Source organism: Melanerpes formicivorus, unplaced genomic scaffold (assembly GCF_026170545.1).
Source record: "Melanerpes formicivorus ecotype bairdi unplaced genomic scaffold, bMelFor1.0.p_v2 SCAF_6, whole genome shotgun sequence".
NCBI classification, from domain to species: domain Eukaryota; kingdom Metazoa; phylum Chordata; class Aves; order Piciformes; family Picidae; genus Melanerpes; species Melanerpes formicivorus.
The window spans coordinates 10,998,779-11,024,318 of NW_027142358.1; the positions used below are offsets into that span (position 1 = coordinate 10,998,779).

Here is a 25,540-nt window from a genome sequence, read left to right on the forward strand (position 1 = left end):
GGCAAGGTGCATACATGTAAGCAGATTGCTGCAGATTGGATTTGACTCTCAACCAAACTTGCAAGATGACAGAGAATTAACCTTTAAATCCACCTTCTTACCTAAAGAAGCCTTCATGCGAGGCTACATTTCTTTCTTACTCAAGCACGTCCTTGTACTGTCATTTATTTAAAATGTAATTATGTTAAGTAATACTTGTAAATACAATTCTCAACTTACTGAGGGCATGTAAAATGTTCATAAATACACTGCAACCACCTCTGCTGTTATGTTTTCCACATGAAATAATTCTTATAAGTACTTTTATATATATATGTATACACACACACAGTGGGAATTACGTAACAAAAAATATTTTATGTATTAACTTTCTTCAGATTAACACAAACCTTTAATTAAAACGAAAAAGGATGTTTTTTATATCCAAAGTAATTTTCACCCAACAAAGAAAACAGCCACTCTAACTATGCACATGCAAATTGGTTCTTTGGAAACACATAACAAAGAATGTTTAAAGTTGTGTTGCAATTTAAAGAAGAAAATTAATCCAGTGAGTTTCTTAAGCAATATACATTCTTTACTTGTATATTTAGAATTACACCTTAAAGAAGGATTAACATCCAATCAATCTTAAGGAGATCAGAAACCATAGATAACCTGCAAGCCACATGTACAGAAAGATGCACATTTTATTTTTTTACATCAAAAAAGTCACCAACCAACAAGGTTTTTTTATAAATGGAATTATCCTTCACATCGTATTATAACTAAAATTTAAAACAAAGTCACAAGGAACTAAACTTTTCTAGAAAGTAGGGCAGACATTTCAGGTAGCGTTTACTCAAGGAAAAAAACAACAACTGAACTTCTCCATTAACATTTGAAAAATACTTACAGAGACTAATAAATGACCAATAGAGTTAAGTGTATTCACTCTTGTTTAATAAGTTAGAAATATGAATATATTAAAATGTATGACTTTAAGCTAAGAACAGCATCTTCCAAAATGCCCCTTTACAAAAATCTGACAGTAACAGATGTTTGGGATAAAACAAAAAGCAGCCAACTTCCTTAATGTAAGGTCAATAAACTATATTGTTTGTTTACATCTTTTGAGTGCTATTTATGTTTTTGCACTTATACTCTTAAGAGGATACAGCCTATCACAAGAATAACAAAGAGACCTGAAGCCTTCTACAAAGACAATCTACTGAGATAGTCCATATGTGTGACTGTAGAAAAAGGTATGCTAACAAAGAGAGATCTCCTTAATTATGACTGAATTTCCAGACTTTCACCTTCCCAATTCATGAAGAAAATCAGCACAGATAAATTTCAAGTTTCAGAGAAACAAGTCTTGAAAATACTCATCGAACTCCTCCTCCCTGTAAAAAAAGAAAAAAAAAAAAAGTCAAAGAAAGTTCTGCTTTGGATTTGTGCCCAGGAGACAACCTCTGTATGAAAAAGATTCAGCAGACTTCTGATTAGAATTTGTATTGAATAAGTCAAAATGGTCTATACCAACTACTTTCCAGTACCCTTTACATTCCCTGTCTTGTGCAACAGCAGTGAATTGACTGCTAGAAATTACTTCTAAGACAGTTAACAGCAGGATAATGTGTAAGACAGCAGTGGCATGGTAATGGTTCTACAAATGTTTCTCCTTCAGTGACTCTCTAAATTAGGTTCATTACATGGAGGAAATCTGGCATAATTTAAAGTGACAGGGTATTCATAAAAACACACAGGAAAGAATTCTCTGCCAATCTCTGATTGGACACATCATGTCTTACTAGCTACAAGTTCACTAGATCAAACTAACCGTGATTTTTCATCTGGTTCTTGTAGAGGACCTTTCCAAAAGTCAGCATCTGAAGGACCATCTTGTGCATCGCTGTTATCTGAACCTGGTAACAAATTAAAAGTGCTTATGAAATGGATTTATTTTTAAATTTATTTTAAAAATTAATTTATTTAGATGGAATAATGCCAACAGCAATTCCATCTTATGTAACCATAAGAATAAAACAAACACTTTACTTTGTGTAAACTAAAAAACAAAAATATTTTCCATTATTATTTAATACAGCATTACACTCTTATTTTGCCCAAAGATAACAACGGTAATGTCAAACCCCTGCTCTCAACCCAGCAGCAGCATAGTAATTAGTTCCTAAAATTAAGGCTTTATAATTACAAACCCAGTTTCAACTCAATATATTAAATGAAATATTTACTTTACTTTTACACAAAGGACAACTTTTGTCAATTGTAATTTATCAGAGAAATTTTCAGAAATCATGGATTATTGCATATCTCTTTCATGTAAATATACAAAAGGAGTGAAAACAAAACCGCCCTCGTTATCAGAAACACGCCTTGACCTAAAAAAACCCAATCATCCAATAGAGCTTTCCTGACAAAACAGAGACTTGAGTCATACTGAAACTATTTCAGATCTTCCCGTAACAGTCTGGGCACTAAGACACTGCTAGAAACAGACAGCACAGCAATTGGTAAACAACCAACCTCTTCTAGATACTCTGCAGCAAAGATTGGCATGACCAATAGGGCTTGCTTCATTATTGAGAATTATTGAGACAGCCACTACCTAAAGAATCACACAGACTATGAGTGCATCCACTTGCAAAAAGTAGGTCACTGAGGTACTACAGGTTGTAGCTGAAAAATACTTTAGTTAAAGCCTACCATTTATTTAAAACTCTATTAAGTACTTGAGTACATATTAGTGTCATTCCCTGAAAGGAAATGTAGTTGTTATTTTTATCGGAAAAGCGCTTTCATTACACAGTACGTATCTGCAGATCTGGCCTCATTAACAATTATTAAGAATTAGCAATTATTAACAATGTACCTACCTTTGCACCCTCTACTCTTTTCTGGTACAACTGTCAGCAAATAAAATTAAGTCCAATGACAAATAACCACAAAACAATTTATTACAAACCTATGAAATGCAGTAGAAATTAAAATAATTTACCTTTATCAGAATTATCTGAATCCTCTGAAGAAGTCTGATCTGAAAAGAAACACCATTTAAAAAACAGTAAGCATATCTTGGTTTTATCCATCATCTTAAATTGTTTACAAGTGCATTTCTAGCACAATATATTACGCATGAACATGCGCACGTGCACACACACGCACACCATGCATTCACAGAAAGCAAGGAAAAGCTGAAGTAAAAAAACCAACTTTTTTTGCACGAGTTTAAAGGTTACCAGTTTAAGCTCAAGTATGTTATCCTAAGATCTAAGGTGTAAAAAGGTTATCTTAACACTTCCAAAAGGCTTTCAACCCCAAAGCCTCAAGGAATTAAATACTTCATGACTCTTTCAGGTAAGCAATGTCCAACTCTTGGTCAAACTGTTGGTCTGGTTGGACTCGACAATCTTGGAGGTCTCTTCCAACCTTGATGATACTGTGAAATTTTCCTTGTAATGAGTATTTTTCAAAAGGCTCTCCCTTTCTCTAAAATATAATATTTTTTCCCCTCCAAATATATTTATTTTCTGCAGCTAGGAAATTTTACTAAGAAAGCTATCTTTTTTTGCTACATTGCATAGAGAAGAAAGCTATGTATCTGTATTTATACATAGTCGTATATCTATACTTATACATATGTAGTTATAGTAAAACAGAGGTTCAGCTAACATTTGAGTATTTTACTACTCAAAGGCCTAAAGTTTTAATTTACCTTTATGAATCTTTTTTTTTGACTTTTTTTTTGCTGAACAAGACAATTTTGTTTTCTTAGTTTTGGGCTCTTTAGAGGTCAGTACAGTTGTGCCTTTTTTCTTGCGTGCTTTGACTTCTTTCCTCCTTTAAAAAAACAACAAAACAATGAATATACAGCTCTACTGAATGTACTCCTCAAGCAACAGTAAATCTTGAGTATTTAATTCAAACAGTTGTCATTTTTTCCTGAAAACTTATCACTGAAAAACTTAACTCAGTTGCAATGCAAAGTGCCATAAACAAATGACTGGAAATGCTAAAGCTGCTAAAAATGACATTGATGCAGGCAACAAAACCAGTGAACTGGCAAGCAAAAATTAAACATAGAAAAGAAATTTACAACATGCCAAATACTTATATATACTGAAATTTCATAGGTAAGTAACAAGGAGAAGAAGGCTAGTACAAGTTTTTAAATTTTTTTCATATTTGACAGCAACAAAACGTGAGGTAGAAGAACCTCAAGTCTAAGAATCTCCTGCAGACCAACAACTCGGACATTTTATTTTCAGCATTACTTATAAAGGCTGTGTATGAACACAGGCTAAGTTTCTCCCACTTCTTTGCGCAAAGAAGTCACTAAAACTGTTTCAAAATACTTAATACTCTGTAGTTGATAAAAAGGAAATGGTTTACCATGCTTATTCTGAATTCAAGTGGGTTTACAATTTTAATTCCAAAAAGAAGTTAAGACAAATGGAACTAATCTCAGTTAATTCTCCTTCTTAATTTATGCTGACACAGTGCTTTAATGGAGTTGAATACTGTGGTGGTTTAGGCTGGGTGCTGTCCCGGATGCCACTGCATAGACCACACCTGGGAGGTCCCAAGGGGTGGGCCCAGCCCGGGGGTGGTCACAGGCAGGTATTCCAATCCAATGCCCTGCTCCCCTATAAAATGTCCATGCGGGGTCTTCACTTCCTCTTTCGTCCCCAGCTGCAGCCTAGGTAAAATGGCGTGAGCCGCCTCCCTTGGGCCTGCAAAGGCCCAAGGCTGGGTTGGGGGGGGGGGGGGGGGGGAAGAGCCCTGGGGGGGTTTGGGTGTACCCCCCAGGTGGGGATGGGATGTTCTGGGATCTCTCTCTTTGTCACGGTGCTTGTGGTTCTCTGTAAAGCTTTCATTGTTGCTTGGTTTTAAATTGTTTTTCTATTTAAACTTTCCATCACTTTTGCAATCCCTTTGTCTGAGTCATTGTTTCTGCCCTGTGGTGGGGAGGGGGTTTGCCCCAACCCATTACAAATACAAATTAACTTTTTAAATGGATTAATTAACTACCTCAGATACATCCATCTAGACACATTTGATTTATGTTACTTAAAAAAAGGAAATCATCATTTCATATGCAATCCAACTCTTAAAACACAGCAAGAGGGAAAATAGAAGAGTATTTAGCACAGATTTTCAGAGAAGAAAAATAATAATGGGTCTGAAATTAAGCAAAGGAAACTTTTTTGGGGGGTTGGGATGGGATTCTTCCAGCTTGAGCGGTTTTGTATTTTCAGCAACATCTAATTCTGAACAGAACCTATTCTGTCATAATGAAGTTTCTAATAATTGAGCTGAAGTCTTCTTCCTATTTGTTGTTTATCACAACTATAATTTATCAGTAATTCAGCCTTCAATTTCAGCCACCATTCATACCGGTGATGAAAGTTTAGTTTGTAGGAACATTCTGGACACAGTCCTGAAAAAAAGAGAGAATGAAAACATTACACCCATGTATCTGACAAGCACAATTCACAAAACTTAGTACTATATATATAAACTACATAGAACATCATCTTCCAATTTCAGGAGCTTTTCCTTCAAGACAAAGGTTACGAAATAATTGCAGCCAAGGTTGAGACAAATACCATGAAAAAGTCTTCAGTACAGACCCAGATTTTACATTAAACATGGAGGAAGATCACAGGCTCAGCACTGGCAAATCTTCAAAAACCATCAGTGCTTATCAGATACAGAAATGCCATTTTATGGATCTTTGTGGACAGATCAAATTATTCTACAGTTACAGCAAAGACCTGCAAGTCTCTTAGAGCTTTACCAGAGATACATAGAGTGTCTTAATGTGGAAAAGTAAAACACACATTAGCTTGTTTTACACAGAGTAACTGTAGTAAGTTTAATTATCTGATTAACATACCAAATTGTACACCACAATGAATAAGAAAATCCCAAGATAGAAGACTGGAAAAGGAAGTGATTTAATTAAATGTAGGATTTTAGGAAGAAAACATAAGCATTCAAAATAAAATGAGTAGAGCAAAGGCATTGAAGAGTCATCTGATCCAAAGCCCTGAGTCCCAAGACACATAACTCATTATTAAACAGTGACACTGATGAAACCCTCCTTTCAATGTAGTATTGTCCATTAAAACCATGTGTGTTTGTATCAAAGCAGCTTATAATCAATTATTCTAACTTTACAGCACTACCAATTACACAGCATAAATTGCTCAACTTGTAATAGCTTTGTCATATACAATGATAGGAGCCATGCTCTCTAAATCACACTATCATAATACCTCTAATTAACAAAATTATCTCATTTTCTATGTTGTATGAACTGGTATCATTATCACTGGGGTCTCACTCAAGAGCTTTTAAAGCACAAGATATTTGTCTTATTTAAGTGTACATCCTTGAAGGGCTGACTTACTCAATTTCACAAGTGCATTCCTTTTTTCACCGTGTTCTACGTAGCCAAAATTCACCTCCCAGCTCTTCAGGCCTTCTTTCTCATCACACTGCTTATTTCCACAGGAAAACTGACCTTTAAAGAGATCAAAACCAGCAAACTGTGGTTCAATGATTAACATGCATATGTTTGGGGTTGTTATGTCCAGTTTTGCTCAGCTTTTGCTTTTTTTGTTTGCATTGCTTGCAAATAAAGAAGCCCAAATCTAAAAGTATCATCTAGATTAAGGGAAAAAAATCCCAACAGGTAATAACAAAGCAATCAATCATACTTGTCTAATATTGTATATTTGCAATGAAAGAACATAGCTTGAATTGTGTTTTACCATGTATGGATGAAGGTATATGTCATGAAGTAGTAAGCCTACTACTGGACTCTGAAGAAATGAATGTCACATTCTCTAACTTAAATGATTACTTAGCAGAGGCTGACGGATCAGGAGGAGAAATTCAGATATTCATCTTTAATGACATCAAACTATTCAAAGCATCATGTACATACAACATTACCATACACACGTTCTTATTACCTTACTAGTTCACCAGATATACTGGACACAATTTTAAAAAAATTCTAATTACCTTCCATAAACTTTTTTTTTTTTTTTAAATAAAGGAAATCCAGTTCAGTAAGAAACTATACAACAGCCTTAAAAGCTTAACTGGGTTCATTTTGTTAAATACAATACTAATCTTAAAAGAATTTGCACATAGTCAATGTTTACATAACTGGGTTCCCAATATTAAAATAATAGAGATATATACACTCCCTTTGCAGAAGGCTCATTTGTATGGAGAGCTGGTGGTAAGGATGTGCATTAATAGGCTCACAAGCAGGACTGTGGTGAACGATTAACCTCAGAGCATTCTCCTTAAGCGCCTAACTAATAGATTGGCAGCGTCCTCAAATATTTCAGTTCTGCAATGTAAAACCACTTGCAATGCTAACATTTCAGGAAAAAAACCCAAACAACACAAAATCAAAAACCAAAACAACCAACCAACCAAACACAAAACAACCCAACCACAGAGCTCTCATTACAAAACCAAGCTTCAATATGTTCACCTGTATGTAAAGGTATGGCCTTCAGTACACATTTTCATCAGACAGTTTATATCCATTACAAAGAAGTAACATTGCAGCACAACTGTCCGGTGTGCCAGGCACTCCTCTCACTTTACCATCATCAGCAAACTTGCTTTAGTATGCTCTGTCCCTTCATTCAGGTTGTTGATAAAGGTGTTAAGACTGGACATCTTCAGTCTGGAGAACACCACTAGCTACAAGTCTCCAACTAGACTCTGCACTGCTGATCACAACCCTCTGAGCTCTGTCATTCAGCCAGTTCACAATCCACCTCACTGTCCACTCCTGTAACCCACACTTCCTAATCTTACTTACAAAGATGTTACAAGAGACAGTGTCAAAAGCATTGGTGAAGTTCAGGTATACAATACATCACTGCTCTCTCCTCATCTACCCAACCAGTCATGCCATCAGAGAAGGCTGTCAGAGTAGTCAAGCACTTACAGCTAATAATAGAAGCAACCTCTCCATTCACTCATCCTGTTTTTCTCAGTGACCTTACAAAGACAGACATTGAAAGCAACCAAATGTGAGTATTAAGCCATTTTTCTATTCCATTCTTAACACACCCTAAATCACAGCAATAGTTCTCACCACTACTACCACTGTCAAACTAAGTACATGCTCTGTCTTTTTTAAATGTGAATTGTCAGACAGTTAGGTATTAATGCTTATTACATTTAATCAAAGCAATTTAGGTTACTGATTTATACTTTAAAATAGGAAAGGCAAACTAAAGATATTAAATATTCACTGCACTTGAAAAGAGCACAGAAAGCAGAGCTAAGGTTGGGTTCTTGCTCCCCTTAGTGGCGAAGGCACCATTTCACAATTCATGTTCCAATTGTACGCCTCCCATTAGGATTTAATTCAAAAGCCTAAAATGTGTAATTCTGCACTTTATCATATATTTTTAAATATGAAGTATCAGATATTAAAAGTACAATGCAGCTGTAAATTATTTTTCCCCATGAAGTCATAATAGTTAATAAATTACTCATTTATCATTTAATTTTAATTATCTTTTTAAAGCAGCCAATAAAGCATATAATTATATCAGATGTAATTGTCTGTTAATATAATCTCCCGTGCTGTATGCAATGTATGACTACAACTACCTTTAGGAGCTTTAATCTCCACAGATTAAAAAACTCCATCTTTAATGTTCACATTTCCTCCTATGAGGAGATACACACTTAAAACAAGTGTATTTCTAACTTTTTAAAGACATTACAATAACAGAGCTGTTTATTCTGATCAACAGTATCACTCCATGCAATTTTCTTGCACGTGTATGCATGACTTCTGAAAACCATACATGTACATGAAGACTACCCAAAGGAACAGCAATACATTAACCTAATTTCCTTGCTTGCTCGGCTACTTGAAAAAGTTCATGGAAAAAGGCCATGGAACACGGCCCACTGTGCAAGGTCCCAATAACACATTACTAAGAACTCTCAGAAGCAGAATAGCAGCCAGAACAATCTAGTGATTTAGAAATGGGATTTGGACTTATGACAAATGATTCCCACCAAACCTTTTAAAAATCAATGTATTGTTATCATCTCATAAACTTATTGGTATTGTATAATACTAACAAAATTATGTCCAAACAGAGCAAGAAAAGCATAAACATAATATAGAATGAAAGACAGCATTACCTTTTCCTGAAACTACTTCTTTCTCATGCCGCCATCTAAATCCGAACTGTTAAGATAAGAACCAGAATTGAGTTGTGAATAGTGAACACATTCAATAATGTAAAAACTAATTTCAGCTGATTGATGCACTGCACGTGGTTCATCCATTCAATTGTTACTAGTAAAATTTCATTATCTGTTAATTAAAATTATCTCTCTGCTTGCCAAAAGGATTCCAATTTACACATGCACTCCAGTAGATGATGTTTAGTACTGAACAGCAACTTTCTGAAAGGCTTCATAGCCAGAAGAACAAATAGGACATCAGGACAAACTGACTTCACTACATACTTCATTGCAATCTTGTCCACATTAAAAACTGAGAAGGCCACTGGAATACTGAAAAGTCTTATTAGCACATATTGATAAATCACCCCTTTATACCCTAAAGACCAAGACAAAACCAAAAACAAACCACAAAAAAAAAAAAATTATTTCTCTCTACACTGCCTAGAAACTTTGCATGTACATAACCCACCTATTTTTGTTTTCCAGTAGAATCTGGTTCATACTCTCAAAATGGCAAGTAACCAAGTGAAAAGACTGAAGAGGGAATGGAATGAGAACCTGAATTTCAAAGCATCCATGGGATAAATACTAACCTTTTCTTGGTGCACTCATAGACTGAAGCCACACAAATGTGCATTTTGTAGATGCAGTGGCATAAAGTCTGTAACATACTGGATTGATTTTCAGTATTTTTAATCTAAACACTGTACGTAAGTACAAGTATTTATTGGTGTGTGGACTTTAATGTTATTGATTTTTCTAAGAAACCACAACAATTCTTTATCTGAAAGGCAAGAGCATAGAGTTCTCATGCATGAAGTGGTATGAGGTTCAAAGAACATTAGAAAAAACACAGGAAAAAACTTTGCCATTTAAGAATGTGCCATACTCTTACAGAAATGGTTTGCACCTGAATAACAAAACTGAAAAAAAAAAAACAACAAAAAGGCAGAAAGGCACATGCAGACCAATGCTTTCTTTGCACCGATTGTCTCCGTTTCAATTAGTTACATAGAAGATGTCTATGAAAACTAAAAATTTGTATACCGACAGCAATCTGTCCACTAACATTCACAGAAGATCAAGTTCCACTGTGACACTGATGTTGTGATGGTTTGCCAAGACACAATCAAGTTGTGCTTGGCCTACTCAGCAAATCCGCCCTGTCATCTAAGTACCATAATACCACTCACACCCCAGCCACACAAAAACTAATCAGTTGTAAGAAAATACTAACTGTGCTGAACAGTTCACCGAAAACAACATAAAATACATCTGTAAATGTAGATTACATGACAGAAACCAGTTTATATACAGAGTAATGGTAATTGGGTGTGCTCTTTTAATGCATATTTGCTGGTTTACAGGGTATTCTAATTATGAAAAGCTTGTGACAACTGAAAAATACAGTAAGCTTATGGCTAAACATCATTGTTTTTTTGGCACCAGTTTTGCATGTTGTGCTGCTGGCACTGAAGAATAAAAAACAATTTGACTTTATCAGCACATCTGCTTCTTCATACTCCATCCATCTGCTATTTCACCAACCATCAAGTTATCCATGCCCACTTTTGCTACTGAAGTAGAGTTTTTTACAAATTTTCCCTCTCAGATTATAGCCATAGAGATTATTCCCACAATGATATAAAGAAAAATAAGCAAAATAAAAAAAAAAAAGGAGGGAGTCATAACCACCTGTAGGTGGTCTAGGAAAAAAGTTGTCTTCATCTTCATTCTATTTTGCCCATCGTTCTTCCACCAACTTGTGGAAAATGATAGTGACCAAGGCTAAGAAGAAACAGTAGAATATAGAGCAAATACAGTTGAATTCCTCTAAGCTAAAATATCGGGAACATGTCAAACTCCATAGAAAAACCAAAAATTAGGGTAGTAGAATAGAATAGTCAGCCTGCACCACTAAGGAATGCAAAAGCATCATCAGCAGACAGCATTTACTCTGACTCTCCTTCTTTGTTAAATGAGTTGAGCATGATCCTAAAAGAGCTATTTTTTACAAGGCAGACAACTCTAATAGCGATGCTTTACAAGAGTACCAAATTACCAACTTTACGAGAAATTATAGTTTCAATAATCTGAAAAAAACATTTGACATCCACAAACAATAAAATTTCCAAATTAAATATGGACTGCTTGTGCAACATGTATTGGCTGCAGCAACAACTGACACCTTTTTCAGAAAAAAAATGTATAAATTTAGACAACACTGTGGAAAAATACCATATATATTTTAACGATTTTTATTTTCACAGAAAAGTTTCCAGCCTGAAAAACAATGACAACAGCAAACATATTAACATTACCAAGTGGAAGAGAAGGTGGCCTAGAAATCTGAAAATTATCTAGAAATATAAACAAAAGTGTAAAAGGTATTGTGTTTAATGACCAGGTGTCAGACGGATTTCATTTCTTAGCAAAGAGGAGACATCTGCAATCTGTTATGCCACAAAACAAAGCACAGAGACAGCAAATAAGAACTTTTCTAGGAAAATAAACAACACAAAGAACATTTCTAGTCCAATGCATATCAAAGTAAAACTTACAGGCAGAGCGCACTCCCTTACTGCATTGCAAAACTGACAACAGAACTACACTATCTGACAGTACAGACGGACATTTGTCAGACTCAAAGCCAGCAGACAAGGTTCTGCACTAAAGGTTCCAAGACAACTTTGACCTAAAAAATTTTGTCCTAGAGAAAATGCAAAGAGTAACACAGCCATCACAAGCAGGAGCTGTCAGCGTCTCAAAGTAGCCTCACACCAGAGGGTCATGCTGGCATTTCTCATTAAAAGAGAAGGAAAAGATTCTATTTCCTAAACACACAATGAGAAGTGGGATCGTGGGTCACAGGGTGCCATTTCCCTGCGCTGCCAGAAACTGAGGTGAGTGCATCTCTAAGGATAAGAGCACAGGGAGGTTATGCTAAGGGACCCGGAGACCCCAGATATCTGTGTCTGTGCATATGTGAACAAAACAACAAACCACAACAGTTAGCTGTGGCCTTGGGAGTTCGTATGTCTTGGGTTCATTTGAACTTTCATATTTAGCAAGGCGCTCTGCTTATTTCTTGGACTTCAAGAGAGCCTCTGTGATGAAATGGATCCTTATTATTATCCAGTACTTAGCAAAACAGCGCTTTTTGAGATCTGAGCTACAATACCCATGCTGAGGTCTTTAGATGAACTAACTGGTTAAAAGATTTTGGCTAGCTGCAAAACAAGTCGTGCAAAGAGACGTATGCATAACATGCAAGTCTCAATCTATGCAATACATATATTAAAAACATCACAGAAAACTGATTTCCAGATTTACTTTGACACTGCCCAGTAGGATACAGAAACAAAATCACAGAACAGCTTGGCCTGGAGGAGATCTCAAAAGATCATCTGGTCCAAGCCTTTGTGGGAAAGGGAGCCTAGATGAGATTACCTAGCACCCTGTGCAACCACATCTTGAAAGCCTCCAGCAAAGCAGACTCTACCATGTCACTGGGGAGGTTTTTCCAGTCACTGAATGTTCTCACTGTTATAATTTTCTTATATCAAGATGAAACATCATCATACCAAGTATCAATAACAGCTGAGAAGCTGACTACCTACCCTGCACTTCTCATAGCACCTGCACTGCAAAACAAAAATACAAGGGGCTAAAGATCTCCAACTTCCAGTTTCTGGAAATGCAGCAAATAATGAAGGCAGGAGAAGTCTGAAAGCACAGACAGTGCTTTGTGTGAATGAGATCAGCTGCCTATTCCTGACTTCCAAGGATAAAAACTGTTTTGACATACTACTGTATCAAACATGGTCATGGATAAATCAATACTTGAGAAAAATCTTACTTTTGCTATTTTTTTGTAAAAGAATTTCTAAGACAGGATTGTTTCATAAAGAAGATACCAAACATGTTGAAGCTTAGCACAGTAGCAAAAGAAACAATCTGTAAGTATGCTCAAGGGAAAATCAGTTGAGAGGGCAGGGTAGAGATATGAAACTGCGCTAGGAAAATAAAACAAAAATTGCTCAAAGAAGAAAAAAGAAGGGAAGACATCCTCAGCATTTTACTTTTTGTTAATTTTAATTTAATGTTTGCATTTTTCTGTTTGAATTTTCTTTAGAAGACTGTCATCTTTTCTGCCTAATTGTGGTAGTTCAGGCTGGGTACCTCCTGCTGCTGCCACCCAAGATACACCTCCAGTGCCCTGAGCATCCAGCCCAGTGGGTGGACACAGGAAATAGAGTATTTCATACCCATAATGTCCAGCTCCCTATAAATCTATCAGCAAGGCCTCACACTTCCTCTTTCTTCTCTCCCTACTCCCATGAGAGATGTTTCCCTGTCTGGTGATAGTGGGGGAGTAGTTCAAGGCCTCTTAGGCCTGGCTGTGCCTAATGCCAGGAGGAGAAGGGGGAAGGGCAATCTCAGATCTGGCCAGCTGAGATTATCCTAACAGTGGAGGGGGGGGGAAGAAAAGAGCCCTGGAGGGTTTTGGATATACCCTCAGGTAGGGAGAAGGGGAGTGCTGGGAGGCTTTTGGGTATGCTGTGAGGGACTCTGTATGCTTTGGGTTTCTTTTCTCACTGTGCTTGTAGCTCTCTAAAACATTCACTGCTTTTCCATTTAAACTTTCCATCACTTCTGCAATCCATTTGTGGGAGTCTCACTTTTTCAGCCCTGGTGAGAGGCAAGAGAGGATCTGCCTGGCCTCAAACTGAGACACTAATTTAGAGTATAAGGCCAGACTTTGCCAGTATGTACCGGTGAATCTAAGGTTCAATACTATAAATAGTCTCCAAGAACTTTATATAGACATTGTTTGCAGGGCTGGCTTGTTACTATGTACTAACAACATTAAGACACATCTGAGTTCAGCAACACTCTGCAAAATCACAACAGAAAAATTCAAATATTCTTTTTGACTAAGAGATTAGTCAGCCTAAACCTTGGAAATTACAAAGGCTGTTCTGGTTAACAAGAAAAACTGGTGCCGTAACTGGGTTGTTTCTCTTAAGTAATTCTATTTATTTACAAGGAACATATAAATCCTGTTTCCATAAACAAAACAACCACAAAAAAAGAACAATCAGCCAAAGACTGTTCTTAATAGACATTTCCAAAATTGTTTCTGCCAGCATTCAAGTACAAAGCTCTTTCTTTGTAGATAAACACCCCTCCCCCACTTTTATTTTTACAGTAACATTCCCAGGGATTTTTTAGGCTTCCTCTAGTACTTCTCTGCAGACAAACCTCTTTAGCCTTCTTTCCTTAACCTCTCTGCATTTTCTGCCTTTCTTACACACAATGTACCTCTTCATAAAACATCATCTGGTAGAAATGCTCCTGTTCCCACAGAAGCACATTTTTGAGGCAGTGACAATGCCTGGATTCAAACTGCTGCTGCTTATTAAAAAACTTGACAAGTTCTCCAACTCTCTTTCTAGGGGAGGGGTACTAACATTCTGGTTTCATGACATATCCACAATCATAAGGAATTTTTAAGAAGAGGACATACTTTAAAACCAAGATGTTCTACAATCATGAAACATACCTTATTCTCTTTGTATCTACTGAGATCTGCTATACAGTATTCCTTGAACAATTTATCATAGTACTTCTTTGCAAGCCTCTTCTCCCTGTAACAAAAGGTATTATGTTTTTAAATCACAGAACATGATACAAACCATTTCACATTGTAATGACATTAGCAAGACATCTTGTTCAATTTGAAGAACACAAATGGCAGAGCTAGAAATGCAGTATAAATATACTCATTGAGCTAAGGAGCAATTTCCATAAACTGGGAAAATTGCATCTAAAATATATATATACAGCACATATTAAACTGTATTTTTTTCAAACTAGGCTCCCTTCAGAGTTTTCAGAACAGTCCATTTGGATCTCAGAGAATGCCCAAGTATTTCTTAGTTATTTTTGTCACCAATTTTTTTTTACCACCGAGCAACATTACAATATGAAAGACCTCCTAAAGGTCTTTCATTTCTAAATGCAGTGAAGATCAAAGAATAATCACCAAGTATGTAAAGTAACTCTTAATTATTAGGGAATACCACAGATTTAGTACAAGAGACCTAAAAATAACATTCTATAATAGTTCCAGGTACCAATTCATGTCTGCTTCATCATCTTCATTCCACAGGAATCTATGGTTTTCTCTAATGACATCAAGATCCGTCTTGTCATTTGCTCTATAAAAGGACACACTTTTTTTTAGTACAATGAAATATTAAAATGAAAAGTCAGTCAAATTATTATTTGAAAAACTGAGTATTTGGTAAAACCAGTATTTCACAGTTGCAATCCCCACCTCACTGCATAAAGGAAAATATTGCTATAGAATAAAACTATCAAAAAATACTATAGCATTTCTGGCATACCTTCCCCAAACAACAAATTCACAGTGGCAAATCATAGAATGTTTTCAGTTGGAAATGTTCTCTAAAGGTCACCTATCCTAACCCTCCTCCTCCAGGATGAACCACCCCAACTTTCTCAGCCTTTATTTACAGGAGTGGTATTCCCTCTGATCGCTTTTGTGGCCCTACTCTAGATTCACCCCAACAAGTTCATGTCTTTCTAGTGCTGAGGACTCCATAGCTGAACAAAGAATTCCAGGTGAGGTCTCACCAAAGCAGAGTAAAGGAGCAGAACTACCTCTCAGTCTGCTGGCCTTCTGGGCTGCAAGTGTACACTGCTGGCTCACATCCAGCTTTTCATCCAACAGTACTCCTAACTCATTCTCTGCAGGGTTGCTCTCAATTCCATCATCCCCTAGCCTGTACTGATACCAAGGATTGCCCTGACCCAGGTGTAGGATCTTGCACTTGGCTTTGTTGAACCACATGAGGTTCCCACAGGCCCATTTCCTGAGTTTGTCCATGTCCCTGTGAATCACATCCTGTCACTCTGGTGTGCCAATCACACCGCTCATCTTAGTGTCATCTGTAAACTTGCTGAGGGTGCACTTGATCCCACTGTATCACTGACGATGATGTTAAACAGCACTGGTGCCAGTTACGTTCCATCTGGACACCAAGACATTAAACACTATCCTCTGAATAGTCTACCCATCAAATCCTTATCTCTACAATTTAGAGAGAAGGATGTTGAGGGGGACCATGTAAAAGGCTTTACTGAAGTCCAGACACAGATGACACCCATAGCTTTCCAGTGTCCGTTGATGTTGCCCCTCCACCAGAGAAGGCCACTTGGCTGGTCAGGCAGGACCTGCCTCTGATGAAGCCATGCTGGCTGTCTCAAATCTCCTCCCTGTTTCCCATTTGCTTACAGGCGTTTCCATGATCTTCCCAGTCACAAACATGAGGCTGACAGGTCAGTAGGTCCCAGGGTCCTCCCTTCTACCCTTTTTAAAAATGAGGGCAATGCTTTCATTTTTCCAGTCACCACAGACTTCACCTAACTGCCATAACTTTTCAAGAATCATAGAGAGTGACTAGGCAACTACATCAACCAATAGCTTCAGGACCCTGGAATGTATCTCATTACAAATTTATGTTTGGTTAGGTTCCTCAGATGGTCATAAACCTCCAGTGGGAGAGACTTTGCTCCTGTAGTCCCCAGCTTTGGTCCCTGAAGGGAAAATGGCCACTGAAACTGTGCATGACTTGAACCTGTCTGAAAGCATACTTTTTATACTTTTAGTTGAAGACAGTAACATTAGAAGGCTCTTACAGATAGCTCTGAAGGAGGTTATTATTCTGGACAATGGATAGCAATTCTGCACATTTCAAAAGTATTTTGAATTGTTATTTTGAAGGTACTGCCAGGTATTTCTTAATGTACCCTGAATTAATGCTCACCTGTCATCTTTTCTTTTACATAACAAAACAAGAATAATTCAGCCCATGGCAAGTCCTTATATAAAAGCATACGAGGCAATTCTGTGTTTCAGATATTTACAATGACTCTAGCTATCATCTGTAATCAAAAGAATTAGCAATTTGATACATAGCCACATCCCTCTCTCCCCAAAATCTTAACATGTACTTAATGGATTTACATAACATTGGAATTTTGAGAGCATGAAAGGAAAGACAGCTAGTAGTTCTTACCCAGAACGTCGGAAATCTTCGATTTTGCCACCATAGTATAAAATGTAGTCACTGACAAACTTTTTATGTCTTTCATACTTAATAAAGCAATTAAGGATTGGTTCAGGACTTCTTTATTTTACCATAGGTGAAAACAAAAAGCTTTTCATACACTTAACAGAAAGAAGGGATTTTTTCTTAAAAATAGTTCAGAAATTTCCAGAAAGGAAGGAATTAATATGCAATTTTTACTTAACAATATCTCATAAAAGTTACTGTCCAAATATAGGAATTCAAGGCATTTTCATCTTTAAAACTCCATTCAGCCGTCAGGCCTTTACAGAATTGTCTTCCTTTATCAAAGATGCTCTGAACACACACACCTAGAAATTGGATTCATTTTTTCAGCTGTTTAGACAGCATCTTCTTAGTACTGCAGTTTTGGCAGGTTTGTATTACAGTCTGGCTACTATATTCTTAAGTTCTCAGTAGAAATGTATTTGTCCACAGATAACAGTAGCCTTACCTAGAATTATGTTCTGGATAAATTCACCTGAAAGAGCAAAGTATATTTGTGCTAGTCTAAATAAAATCTACTGTACATAACATTTTTGTCCCAAACAGGACAAACGGACATGTAGGGAGAATCTGGAAATGCCTCAACAGAGTAGAGGCATTCTCAGAGACATTTCAGCAACAAAAAGAAGCTAATCTGAAGAATGGGTGAGTATTTGGTGCTGCACTCTCAACTGCTGTGAGAGCTGAAAAATCCCAATATTTCACCATAATGGATAACTTGTGCCCCATCTTCTAATCAGAAAAATTACATAGAAGGATACAGCATCCATTGATATCAGATGAAATCTTCTTTTTCTTGCTTCTTCCCTGTTAATAACAAATATGTTTCAGTTGAAGTTTGTCTTAACATGATGGGAAAAATGCCTCACAAAACCAAAATATGAAAAGATACCTATCCCATTCTTCAGCTGCGAATTGTCTGTGAACTGCACTTCCTTGCTTTGCCTTTTGAAATGGCTTTATCAGAAGGCTGTCTTCCTTTTTACTAAAGGTAGGGAAGGAAAAAGGATAAAGTTAGTCAGGAACTTTTCATAAGCAATACATTTTCCATACTCCAAACCTGACTAACTGTTATATTGCTAGTTTCTACAGGAATAAATTAAAACTTTAGAACCAGCTATCAGCTTAGACTTTATTTCATTTGCAGAACAAAATCAGAATGGTATTTGCTTACAGTTAGCATTTAAAGTAAATTGCTCAAAACAGTAAGCTGGAATATTTACTTCTACAAATATTATCAAGAGAACCACAATGAATAAACCTTGAAGTTTTGTCTGTTTCACTCTACATTTAAAGCCCTCTATAAATCTCAGCTCTGCAACCAAGTAGGAACAGGAAGGGGACAGTATGTTCACTGAATAAGAGTCACTTCTATTAACCTTTTCCCATTCTTTCATGATGTCTTAACACTTCATTAAACAGCTCCAGAGCTCTGCCTCTTGTAGTGTTGTTACAACAATGGCTAATTTAAAACTTAAGCACTGTGTTGTGAACCATACTTGTCAGGAGGCAGCTAAAAGTCCTTTCAGAATTCCACAAAGTAATAAATAGTTAAAGTGATACCTTTAGCTAGTAAAAAGTACATTCAGTTTCATTCCCCAACAGAAGTGAAGATTTTTCCATAATTATCAGCTGGCAGAAAGAATGGAATTCAGAAACCTGCATAAAGCAAGCCAAGCAATTTGTATTTCTAGCTATGAAATACAGGACTCTAGAAGCTAAGGATAACATTTACTCAAAAGGATCTGTAAGCACAAAATTCCCATAAGGAGACTCCAGAGAACAATGATATGGAGAAAACTTATAGTTTTCCTTGAATTGAAAATAAATATCTTCATAGAGCAAGAACAGGATATATGTATATATACAGTGAACCCATGTAAGAGTCTTCCTGAGAATGTCTGCTCAAACAAGGGTAATGATGATCTCTACAGCTCCCTGAGAGGAGCCTGGAGCCAGGTGGCAGTCAGTCTCTTCTCCCAAGGAACAAACAACAGGACAAGAGAACACAGCCTCGAGCTGTGCCAGGGGAGGTTAATGTTGGGTATTAGGAAGATTTTTTTTACCATAAGGGTTGTCAAGTCTGGCTGCCCAGGGCAGTGGTGGAGTCCCCATCCCAGAGGGGTTTCAAAGCCACATAGATGTGGTGCTGTGGGTCATGGTTTAGTGGTGACCTGGCAGTGCTGGGTTAACAGTTGGATTCAATGATCTTCAGAGTCTCTTCCAGCCAAAACAATTCTATGATTCTATGATTTTTGAAAGGCTCCTTATGGTTAGCTGATATTCCACTGGGAAGTGAAATGGTGTAATGTGTAATGGCCTTTTAAAGAAAATGAAAACTGAACAAAACCAGTCACTGTTTTAATAGAGAACAGCTATATTTATAAAATAAATGGAACAGTACAATGCCTGCTATTATTCCAATGATTAAAACATGACATTTTCCCCCCAGAATGCAGTCAGACACTACAAAACCCATTCTTTCAATTTTACTACAAAGGAAAATATGCAAGAGTCCTAGGAAAGTTTCCAGAAAGCCTTCTTAAATAAAGTCCAACAGCACAGTAAGGGAAAGACAGGAAAAGTAAGAGAGATACATGTAGGTAAAACATTCAGTGCAACATGGAAAGTGTCAGAGGACTATGGTGCCAAGGCAAACGAAACAAGTAAAAAATCTTAATAATATAATGAAATCAAACTACAAAATTCAAGGTCATTTCTTGTGCAAGCCACTGAAAGAACTGGCAAAGATGGTATCAAATAACAGATGTGTAGTTACTTTTCAATGACTACAACACAATTCACCAATTTGTGGGTCTCTTCACATATTAAATAAACATGTAGCCTCAGTTCTTCACTTCCTTCAAGCAGGTGTTTTACATCTACAAAGCCTGCTATCACTCAGACATTTTTGCCTTGCTCTCTTAGCAGTTCCACATCCTGATGGATCACAATGAACAGTGCAACCAAACCTGAGCAGCTGATACTAATGCTTGGGAAAAAAAAAAAACCTCTTCTCCAAGAACTAAGGGGTATATAGACACCAAATGGACATGGCAGAATACCTCTTAATCAGCTGTCCCTGGGAGATGACATGCTTTGGCAAGCTTGACATAAGGAGATGCAGGAACCATAGAGAATGATTTTTCAAAAAATATTTCAGCAGGACACTTTATAATCATCTATACACAGGCCATTTGCAAAACAATACATAATGCAAGTGTTAATTCTGCACTATATTACCTTTTAGTCTTTTGCACAGTCTTCTCTCCATTCTCCTCATCACTAAAATCAGAATCATAGCCTCCATGGCCACGTGCCTGAAAACAATAGAAACCACACTCAATATACCTTCTAATGTCTTATGGACATGGCATATCTAGAAACTGGTACTGTCCATCCTTCATAAAGAAAAGAAGAAATACAGATGGTAAGCAAGCAAACTGCAGATTTTCACATCTAAACCAAAGAAAGCTCAAAAACCAATGCAGAGTATATTCCAAACAACATAGGGCAAAGAAAGATACAGTCACTCTATCAAAAGATCACTTTTGAAATAACATAGATGCAGATGTCCTCTTTTTTTATCCTCACATAGATGCAGATAACCAAAAGTATGCAGCTTCTCTGGGCTACGTCAAGAGAAGCGTGGCCAGAAGGTTGAGGGAGGTGATTCTCCCCCTCCACACTGCTCTGGTGAGACCCCACCTGGAGTACTGTGTCCAGTCCTGGAGCCCCTATTACAAGAAAGATACAGAGATGTTGGAATGTGTCCAGAGAAGGGCCACAAGGACGATCAGAGGGCTGGAGAACCTCTCCTATGAAGACAGGCTGAGAGAGTTTGGGCTATTCAGACTGGAAAAGAGAAGGGTCCGAAAAGACCTTATTGTGGCCTTCCAGTATCTTAAAGGGGCCTACATGAAAGCTGGTGAGGGACTTTTTAGGATGGCAGATAGTGATAGGACTAGGGGTAATGGATCCAAGCTAGAGGAGGGGAGATTTAGATTAGACATGAGGAAGAAGTTATTCACCATAAGGGTGGGAGACACTGGAACAGGTTGCCCAGGGAGGTGGCAGAAGCCCCATCCTTGGACGTTTTTAAGGCCAGGCTGGATGGGGCTCTGGGCAACCAAATCTAGTGGAAAGTGGGGATGGAACTAGATATCCTTGTGGTCCCTTACAACCCTGAAAATTCTACGATTTTTTAAGCATCTTTGGTCTTTACTTTCAAACAAATAAAAAGTGAGTATTTTCTCCAGGAGCTGTTCTTTCAGAAGGCTGCAGGGCAGCAACTGATGTGCCTATATTATAAACAAACAACAACGAGAACAAAAGTTTCTTCAGCTGTGATACAGCATTTTAGATCATAAGATCTTTCTCTGGTAGCTAGAAAGCTGATTGAAATGGTAACTAAATGACAAAATAACAATGTGCCTGTAAAAATTTACCATTAAATCAGCACATTGCTACCAATAAATGATATTTTTCCTCCCCATACCCTTTGGGACTACAATGTCAAATCAATGCACACCAGAAAACCAAAATAGCCCATTTCTTAATGCTATCAAACAATTAAGCACTGACTGATGCCCAAATTTGCCACCTCCATTTTGAAGGTACACTTACATGTCCAATTCTTTCATCAGAAATAATGGCTTATGTAGATTCCATCTCCTCTCCCTCACTCCTACCCTGGTGCCTTTTCTCCAGTTGCTCAGTTACAGCTGTGACATTTCATGCTAACCAGATCAAACATCTCACCCAAGTTACAAAGGATGCTATCTGAAAACATTATTTTAAGCCAGAAAAGTTAACTGGCAGTTCATCCAGAGCCCCCCCCCCACCAACAGATACACTAGCCAGCTGGAGGGGTAGCACAGGAAGAGAACAGACAGAGCTGAGAACTGCATAAACCAGCACTGACATCAGAAAAAGCATTTACACAACTGTATCGTTTACACAACTGAGATGAAAACAAGAGGGATGGTTATTCTACATTGGGACAGGTTCAACACACACTTCCTAAATACCTTGGTAATTCAAATTATGAATAAGAAAAAAAACTGGGTTAGAAAACCAGTGTATCTGATTCAGCATTGTCCTGATGCACACAATCATACTCCTCCTCAGACCAAAATCTGAGAAAAACAAAATCTGAGAAAAAAAAAAAAAAGACACATCTCTTCAGGGTGATTTTGATGAGAAGCCTTGTCTTGATGCAAATTCCTCCCAAAAATGCCATGCTGGAGTGTCAGTTGTATGCTCTACTGATATTAACAACTGGCGTCTGTTGTGCGGGGTATGTAAAATACTATCTTCTTGCACTGGCGGTGGATCAACTTTAAAAAGATTTATTGATAATGCTCCTCTCATTCTTGAACTCTTCTAAAGAATATTTAGCTCTCCTATACACATATATTTGAAGAAAAGCAAACCAGAACTTTCTTATTTGCCTTCATGTTTTCTATTTCCCAGAAGACACAAAACTTACCAGTTACCAGAAAAAAAAGTGCAGCAGATGTCTACAGTGTTTGGTATAACCAGGTTTTATGCACTGGCAAAAGAGCACCAATGGTGTGAAGTCCTCCCAGTACAGTCCCATCACAATCCACAGCTTAGATTATGGTTTCCTAGCTGAGGTGGCCTGTCACTCATCTTTTTTTTTAATTAAGCTTATGCAGTCTTTTGAAAAGGCTGAATACTTCATGTATGTGCAAGCAAATTTAATTATATTTGGATCATGGTCCCCAGGAAAGAAATCTGTGTATTCAGGAATGAGCTTCAAACTGACTCTGGGAATGACGCAAAAAACCAAAGATGCAAGAAAAGCTGTTCCAACACAATCATACTGTAGGGCTCTCAGAAGCTGGTAACTGCCTTTTGGAAAGCTGTGGCTGTGAATATAATGGCATGCATGGCTAAGGACTAGGCTTTGAGGAGGCTCTTCACAGCCTCAGCCGTACTTCTGAATCACCAAAAATCACTCAAAGATAAATTCAGAGTGAAAAAGGTACAACACACAGCTCCTTCTTAGAAGGCAATAGTAAGACAGGCAGTGTACTGAAGTTGTGTTTGACATCAGCACCTCCAACAGGGCTGGACAGCACTCCTAGAGACCAGGACTAAGTAATTACTGACCTGATGATGTCTTAGTATGATACCAAGACGATTTGACTTTTAGGTAAAACATAAAAATGAACTCCATCAAGGAATATCATCCCTAAATGAATTTTTACATTTTGAAAGCCCAGTGTAAAAAGACACCTGCTTAATGTGAAGTTTTAAGCCTCATTCCTTCCCTTCTTCACAAAAAATAATTGCCAAACAACAGTCCAAGATAAGGAAAGTGTACTTAACTGTAGTAAAAGAGGGGCAGATACCAAAGCTTTGTGCCCATGCTAGCAGATTTTAAGAGGCATATGTAGGCTTGGATGCGCAAAATCGTCAAAAAAAGTTTGTAAAAACTACTTTCATTATTTGACAAAGCCTTTAATATAATCTTCACTTTGATGGAATTTGTCAGAAAGTCAGAATATTTTTATAGTCAATTAGCATGGTAAATACCAAACATTACATCAAAATATGAATGTGAAAGCTATGTAACTTGAATGTATTTGAATGTGTTTTGTCTGTTGCACTTTTCCCCCCACTGAAACCACAAAACTAAACCAAACTCCTATATGGTTTCAGATACATTTAAATTGCTGACATTTAAGTAATTTCCATACCTTGGATTAATTACTAGTAAAGCAACTAGAGACAGAACCAAGACCACAAACTTTGGGCTCTAAAAATTTGCAACACAGTACATATACACACTGCACACAATTGATGGCAGATAGAGATGTCAACAGTTGTTGTCAATGTAGGATACTGCAACTCTGCAGCACTGCATTTATAAGAAGTATTTGCATCTGGAAGAGGAACCTCCTTTAATCTTCTCATCTATAGTCAATGAACACTTTATAGTTAATGTTGTCTTCTAATCACAACACACGGCTGACATTAAAAAGTCAGTTAAAAAAAAACAAAACCAGATACTACACACAGAAGCTCAACTCGTGGTTCCTGACCTCAGCCTTAATCTTACTAGTCTCCTCAAAGGTGTCACTACCATCCTTCCCTTTATCTGTCCAGCACTCAGGTCTGTGTCCCTGTCTGCTTACCCGTGACCCAAAACAGGCCTGAGCGTTCAGCAAGGTTCAAACAAGTCTGTGAGGGTCCAAAGGAAGCACAGATGTAGAACTAGGATCACAGCACTATCCTATCTAGATAAAAGGTGCCATGCAGAGGGTCAGCATGCTTCACCACCTTGATGCTATCTTTGAGGCTCTGCAACCCACACTTGGGGGGGGAAAAAGCCAGAAAGTAAGTACAATTACAATTCAAACTAACTCTTCTTTATAAAACAAATTACAAGAAGCACTTGTTTATACTGTACAGTGAACATTGCTAACAAAGAGAAAATACACCCACAAGATACTACTCCTTTATTAAAGCTCTAAAACTACAAAGGGAGAAACAGGAGTAAAAGGTTGGTAACAGCAAGCCAAAGCAGTGAGGATTAGAGCTTTGTGATGCTTCGTAGAGAAAAATCACACCGAAAAGCGGCCCGTGTGGGTTCGACACGGCTTCCAATGCCGTCCTCATGCACCGAAAACCGTCTGGCCTTGCCCTCGCCTGGTGCACGGCCCGCCTAGCCCGAACAGCCACCACCACAGCAGCCCTCGGTCGGGCGCGGGACCCAGGCCACGGCCCTCAGCTGTCCTCCTGCCACCCAGGAGGATGGCTCGGCCCCTTCACAGCAATGGCACGACCGGACCCCTCCGCCGGCGCTACGGAGGCCGCGGCCTTCACCGAGGCCTGTCCACCGCGGCGCCTCCCGCCCCTGCCGGGCCCCTTCCTTCTGTCCCTCCCTCCTGGGCTTCACTCACGGCCGCGGAGAGTCTCAGCTGGTTGGGCACCATGGCGGCGGCCGCTGGCTGGGGATGCAGGCGAGAGCCGCCTCCGCCGCCCAGTCCTGCTCGCCAGTCTCGGAGCTCTTTTGCGGGCTGCTCCAGCGGGCCCCTCCCGGAAACCGAAAGCAGAGGCGGAGCAGGGCCGCGCTAGGGGCTGCCTCT

The 25,540-nt window shown here is 38.0% G+C and overlaps 1 protein-coding gene across 1 annotated transcript; it reads right to left on the bottom strand.

Annotated features, from left to right (window-relative positions):
* Positions 1-337: 337 nt before the first annotated feature.
* LOC137441827 (protein FRA10AC1) lies at positions 338-25,509 on the bottom strand. Its single transcript, XM_068139679.1, has 14 exons — positions 25,355-25,509; positions 20,664-20,740; positions 18,313-18,405; positions 18,182-18,227; positions 17,364-17,440; positions 15,396-15,479; positions 14,822-14,906; positions 9,208-9,253; positions 6,419-6,532; positions 5,401-5,443; positions 3,719-3,843; positions 3,002-3,040; positions 1,823-1,907; positions 338-1,385 (listed from the first exon to the last, which is right to left on the bottom strand). The coding sequence occupies exons 1-14, from the start codon at positions 25,385-25,387 to the stop codon at positions 1,343-1,345; spliced, it is 990 nt and encodes a 329-aa protein (XP_067995780.1). The 5' UTR covers positions 25,388-25,509; the 3' UTR covers positions 338-1,342.
* Between the last annotated feature and the right edge of the window lie 31 nt (positions 25,510-25,540).